The 6,397-nt window shown below is 49.9% G+C and overlaps 1 protein-coding gene across 1 annotated transcript in view; it reads left to right on the top strand.

The window, feature by feature from the left end:
* The first annotated feature begins 282 nt into the window (after nt 1-282).
* The window catches only part of LOC104278473 (arylacetamide deacetylase-like), a 10,436-nt gene continuing 4,321 nt past the window's right edge, over nt 283-6,397 (top strand). Inside the window, 6 exon segments of the mRNA XM_009875456.1 lie at nt 283-420; nt 4,029-4,251; nt 4,453-4,522; nt 5,313-5,484; nt 6,026-6,115; nt 6,117-6,394. Of these exon segments, the coding sequence (XP_009873758.1) occupies nt 283-420; nt 4,029-4,251; nt 4,453-4,522; nt 5,313-5,484; nt 6,026-6,115; nt 6,117-6,394 (971 nt within the window).

Below are 6,397 nucleotides of genomic sequence, written 5' to 3'. Positions count from 1 at the left end.
CCAGGAAAGGGTGTGACGGGGTGTAGGAGCCTTGATGTTTATCGTGGCGTTGCGGCACTGGCTGGGGCAGCTCCAAGTAGCTGATCACCTTGCTGAAGAAACACATTTTTCTGGAACTGCATAGCAGAGTAACCTCTGCCTTGGGTGATTAGATGAGAAATCACCTCCTGGCCGGGACTCAAACAAAACACGGGATTAACTTTGCCCTCCACGGGTGTGCTGGTTTGTATCTGCCCAGAGCCAGCGAGAGTGCCGGACCCGCGAGGAGCCGTAGCCGTCGGTATGGGAGCCAAGCTGCTGTGCTTCTTCCTCACCTCTGCCTTCGTCGCTTACTACATCTACGCCCCTGTGGCCAAGGACTTTGAGGAGCCCTGGAAAGTGATGTTCCTCTCGATCGGCTCCTCGGCCATCAGGAATCTGGTGAGTCTGGTGCGGGGCTGGCATGGGGGGAGGCAGCTGCCGAGCAGAGGGTGCCCCTGTGTCTGGCAGGTAAGGCGCTCCTTGGGTGTCATGTGTGTGCCTATATGTGTGGTAACGTACTGAGGGAAAGACAGAGTATCTGAAATTAAGTGTTAAACTTCTAACTGACTATAAAGAAACTCTAGGAAAGATTTAATTTGGCGGTCTTGAAAAAAGAGTTAAGTGGAAACGTGATAGGTAACGTGAATACGGACGGGCGAGTGCGAGCAATTTTCTTCTGCTTTGTGATCATTTGCAGCGGAAGCACTGTTCCTGTTTTTCCTGTTTCTTAAAACCTCTATGTAGAGATTCTGCAGTATTGTGTTGGGTGTCAGAGAAAGGGAAAGACTAAGCCCTTCTTAAATACTATTGATTTTTGTGGTTTCTTAGTAATCTGACAGAATGAGCCTAAAAAGTAGGCAAAGATAATTATATGGGTGCTAATACTTGAGCATGTAGCAAGTACTATATATATTTAAAAAACTATTGTGATCTTGTGTACCAAAGAATGGTATTGAACTACGCAGCGTGGAACCGTGTGTCAGTCTGGAAAGGCAGAAGAATTACACCCTGTAGTTACATGGCAATATTTACTGACAGCGTGGTCCTTATGTTTTTCCATGCTATTTTTACATACGTTGCATCACTGGCTTCTGCTTCATTTCAGTCATGTCATACAGCCATTTCCAACATATGTAAATGATCTGTGAGGCTGCACACACCGTGTGTAAATAAATAATGGTGTAGTTCCCACCTCTTCAGTACATTAAATTGGGAGCTGTTTTGAATCCAGCCTGGACTTGAATCCAGCGCTGGTGGCTGCAGCAGTGTGACTGGAATCTAAAAAAAAAAGGTCAAAGATGAAGGTTTGGGGGAGGAGAGGGACTGAGTGTCGCAGATGTCTTTCTGAGAGGCTGCAAACACTTTAAGACTGCTCTTTTTTTAACAAAAAATCTTTTTCTTTTTTATCCACCACAAAATCCATCAAAAGGAGGGTCTGAGAAGCGGGGAGCGAGGTTTCTAGTTTTGCTTGAGGGACGCTGCTGACGAGGCTGTCTGCTGCAGGCACGAACACCGGGGCTGTCTGCTCCCAAGTGCAGGAATTTGGGATTTTGCCTTTCACAGTGTTTCAGTTAGAAGGCAGTGGGTATGATTTTCAGAAGTCCGTGGGAGCCATCCCTTTTATGGTTTTCCTGGTGGAGGCGAGGTGATGTTTTCTCGGGCTGTCTCCTGAACAGTGTCTGAAAGCCGCTGCCAGTCCCCAGAGCCAGCCCTGGGTCAGACTGCCTTGGTCTGCAGGCAAGACCTCCAGCCAGGTCTGTGCAGCCAGCAGAAGGACAGTCATGATGATTTTTTTCCTTTTTTTGGTGTATTTACTTAGGGATTTTCGCCGCTACTTTGTTTGTTTTGCTCCTGTGGTTTGAGGTCTGAGTGGCGGGAGATGGCAAAGTGTTGGGAAAGAAGCTGTAGCCTGCACTTCCCATGTGCTGCCTTGCTTCTTCCCTTCTTAAATCCCGTTTTGGGGGCAGCCTGCAAGGGAGGGCGTGCGCACGCACAGATACCTGGGGTCCCCAGGAGCCCCTCGTGGCTGCTCGCCCGGTCAGAGCTGCAGCCTCCGGCACGGCGGTGCTGGGCCAGCAGAAGCGTGTTCTTTTGGTGCTGGGGGATCACGTTTTCTCGCTTTAACACAGAGCTGGTGTTTCCTGTGGCGGTTGTGCTGGCTGCCCCTTGAGCCTCGGTCGGTGAGCGGCAGCGGCGCGGAGCAAGAGTTTTGTAAGGGCTCCAGCCTCCTGAGGAACCGTAATCCTGCCGGATGGTGACAAACACAGCCTGCCCAGAGCCGTGCTAGTGCAAATTAGATTTGAGAGGGCTCTAAAGTGTCCTAAATACATTCTGAGTGGTCATCCGATTACCGCGTAGTAGCAGGTCTTAATTTGGGGAGGGGACCCTATTTTAGTCCTTCGGACTGTTGGAGGCTGGTTTGAAGAAAGGGTGATAACGCTGCTACCCTCGAGCACGCCTGAGCAAAACGGTTCTTTCCAGGCTTCCAAAAGGACGTGCCAGGAAAGCTGAGCCAGGCTCTCAGCCTGTCAAGGCACAGCTGGGGCTCCCTTCCTCAGCAATAAGTTTTGGGGTTTGTTTGGTTTTGTTGTTGTTGTTCTTGCTGCCGTGTTCCTCTTGTTGAAGATGGAGAAAGCGACTGTGGAAAATGCCGTCCAAAGCACGAGGGACACAAAAGACAAAGTCCCAAAGTGGCTGGTTTTCCTCTTACCCCACAACATGCCATAATCTCATGCTGGGGACAATGAGACTTTTCAGATGAGGGTAGGATTTCCTTTTATTTTTATATGATAATGGCTTTGAAACCACAGGCAGCAGACCAGTGGTTTTCCACAATGCGAAATGTCCACTTCTGGAGAAACCAGCTCTGAGAGCGTTGAAAACCTCAGTCCTGAAGCTAAAGGAGCCGCTCCCAGTGCGGGTGAGTTTTGCAAACTCGGTGGAATTGCAGCAGGACTCCCTTTGACCTATATATTTATTTTTTCAAGATGCTAATCATCAGGGGAAAATACAACAGCCGAGAAATGTTTGCGTAAAGTGTGCAGTCACTGTGTGTAAGCCCGTGCAGTTGTGGCACGCGTGTGTTTGTGTTTCACTGACCCGCGCTGTCCTTGTGCCCGCCACTGCCCGTTTCACCCCGGTTCCAAGCCGCAGGGTCTGGCGGAGCTCCCAGCATCGCTGGGGCCAAGCCTCCAGAGAGGTCACCCTTAAATGTGGTGGCAGTCGCTGTCAAGTGTCGTCAGCAGGCTCTTAGCTCTATCCTCTCTCCTTCTGACTTCTGAAAAAGTAGCGTACAGGATGATTAAGTAGCTGAAGCTTTGTTCAGGCAGGTATTTACATTGTCTTTCAGTGTAGAAAATGAAGGCTTTATTTTCCTTGCAGCCATTGTGACATCATCCTTTTACGTCTTGTGTTGCCTGTTAGAGATTTTCAATGTGTTTTTAGAATACATTCCTAATACCTTAAAAGCAAAGTGAGGAGTAAGTTTCTTTAAATGTAAGAGGAAAAAAAGGTAGGGGAGGGAAAAAAAAAGCCATCAAGACTTGTGCATAAGCAAATGCTGGTCACCCCTTGACTTGTGGCAGCTCCCCCAAGGGGAAACGCGGTGTCCCCATCGGGGAGCTGCCGGGCACGAGGAGTCGCTGCGAACTGTGTTCCTAGTGGAGCTCGTAGCGAATGCTTTTAGGAATGTTTTCGCTTGTGGTTGCTCTTGTGTACCAAAGCCTCAGCATAATGAAAGCTGACACATTTTTAAGAGAAATTCTGTGTCCTGGGTCCAGCCGGGGTGGCTCAGCGCCCTGCCCCGGTGCGGAGCTCGGTGGTGGGAAGTCAGCCCGGGGGAGAGGAGGGAGCTGAGCGGCTCCTCCGAGTCTGCAGCGTCTGGCTTAGCCACTCCTGCCGTGATTTCAGAGACTTGGGCAGAATATTAAATGGCTTTATGGAAATCAAATCTCTGAGAGGGACTAAGGCTGCTTTTAAATGCTGTTTTCTCTCGTCCCGGGCTTTAGGCTGAGGCTGCTGATCTGCTGGGTCTGATGGACTTTGTGGATGCTCTGGCGCTGGTCACAGACGCTGACCATGTCGCAGCCGTATCCGATGAGAACATCACCGTGATGGACACCGAGTTGAACGGCGTTGCTGTCCGTCTGTACGTGCCCAGGCAGGCGTCCGCGGGGCTGAGAAGGGCAGTGGTCTTCTTCCACGGCGGAGGCTGGTGCCTGGGACACCCAGGTGAGCTCTGGGCTCTGCGGGGAACATCTCGATGGCTGTGTCAAGTGCTGCCATGGGGAGAGCGTCAGGGAACTGCTATTTCACTAGTTAAAGTCGGGGGGGTTGGGAAGCCACGTGAGAGCTGAAGGAGGAACCCGCTGTTGTCTAAGTGTCCGCTCTCCAATGTACCGGCCGTATTCTCAGTGATTTCTCTCACTTCAGGCTTGAGATCCTACGACCACCTGACAAGGCTGACTGCGAACAGGTTAAATGCTGTCGTGGTATCAGTCAAGTAAGAGAGTTTCTCCTTCTAGATGGGAAGAGGGTTTGGAATATATTAGCCTATTTCAACTGATCCAATTTAGAAATTTGATTTTTTAATCATGTGCTAAGAGGGACTTGGATCTGTTGGAAAGAGTCCAGAGGAAGCCCCAAAGCTGACCCAGGGGCTGGAGCAGCTCTGCTCCGAGGACAGGCTGAGGGAGCTGGGGGTGTTCAGCTGGAGAAGAGAAGACTCTGGGGGGACCTAATAGCTGCCTTCCAATACCTGAAGGGAACCTACAGGAAGGCTGGGGAGGGACTTTTTACAAGACTGTCCGCTGATAGGACAAGGGGAAATGGGTTTAAGTTAAAGGAAAATAGATTTAGATCAGATCTTAGGAAGAAATTCTTCAGTCCGAGGGTGGCGAGATGACCCCTGCCTTGAGGTGTTCCAGGCCAGGTTGGATGAGTAACCTGGGCTAATTGAGAGGCGTCCCTGCCCACGGCGGGGGGTTGGATTAGATGATCTCTGAGGTCCCTTCCAGCCTAGGCCATTCTGTGATTCTTTCCTGCTAGCTTTAAGTATTCTCAGACAAAGGCTGTCAAGGTTGCGCTGGTGAACTGTGGGTGTTGGTGGTTACTCTAAATATCGCCTTGTGAAATTGCGTGGGTAATAAAATATTTGCTCCTCCAGGATGGGCAGAGAGTTCCCATTTCTCTGGGCACAGAAAACAACAAACATTCACCAGTGAGGGCAGCTGTTAGCAAGCCTTGCTCTTCACTAACAGCAGCAGTAACAGAGCTCTGCTTGCCTCCCGCAGCTACAGGCTGGCACCCAAATACCACTTTCCCGTGCAGTTCGAAGATGCGTACTCGGTAACCAAGTTCTTCCTCCAGAGAAGCATCCTCTCCCAGTACGGGGTGGACCCCGACCGTGTTTGTGTCGCAGGAGACAGTGCCGGTGGCAACCTAGCTGCAGCTGTGGCACAACACGTAAGAAAAGAAGCCAAGAAGCCGCTTTGCTAGCTCAGTTTGTGTTTTATTTTAACTTTTTTTTTTTTGGTCATTTCATGAACACTTACAAAAGGCTAACAAAATCCTCTGCTCAAAGCAAGTGCACCTCACAAATGTTGCTTGTTGGTCCACTTGCCGAGGATGTCACGCAGCCGTCTGGGGCTCGGAGCATCCTGGCACGCAAATTCACTTGAGCCGTTCAACGGCATCAAAGTAGCTTTGAAGCTGTGATGTCCTTCAAGCCTAAAAAAAGGCTCTCTGCCCTATAATTAGGGCAAATCTTGCTCTATCCTTATCACATTTTGGCTGCTTGAGAATTTTTAATACAACATGCTGTCTTTGGCGACCTGCCTATGAATTTAGAATTTCTTTAAATCCATCCTGGTTTTATTGATAAACTGACTTGGCTTACACTCTAATGTGTGTGCGTTAACTTTTTGCTTTTAAGATCTTACGTCAGTGTGGTAGAACTGATGCTTTTTAACTGACTTTTTGTAATTGCATCTATTTTCTTCTACAGCTGTTAGAGGACTCTGAAGTTGAAACTAAGCTGAAAGCCCAAGCTTTGATCTACCCAGCTCTTCAAGCCCTTGACCTGGATTTGCCGTCTTTTGCCGTCTTACCGAGAAACCGCGCACAAGCCCCTTTTAACCAGGTCGTTCATGGTCAGGCTGTGGAGCACCTATTTCACTGCCAATCCATCTCTCAGGGAAGCGATGGCCTCCAACAGGCATGTCCCAGTTGAGTCGAGCCACTTGTTCCAGTTTGTGAACTGGAGCAATTTGCTTCCTGAAGAGCTGAAGAAAGACCACGTTTACACGGCTCCCGCGTACAGCAGCCCCGAGCTGGCCCAGAAGTACCCGGGCTTCCTGGATGTGAGGGCGGAGCCGCT

This window comes from Apaloderma vittatum, unplaced genomic scaffold (genome assembly GCF_000703405.1).
Source record: "Apaloderma vittatum isolate BGI_N311 unplaced genomic scaffold, ASM70340v1 scaffold5188, whole genome shotgun sequence".
In the NCBI taxonomy this organism is placed as follows: Eukaryota; Metazoa; Chordata; class Aves; order Trogoniformes; family Trogonidae; genus Apaloderma; species Apaloderma vittatum.
Note: the sequence above shows the minus strand (reverse complement) of the source record. Positions and strands in the feature narration are given on the sequence as shown.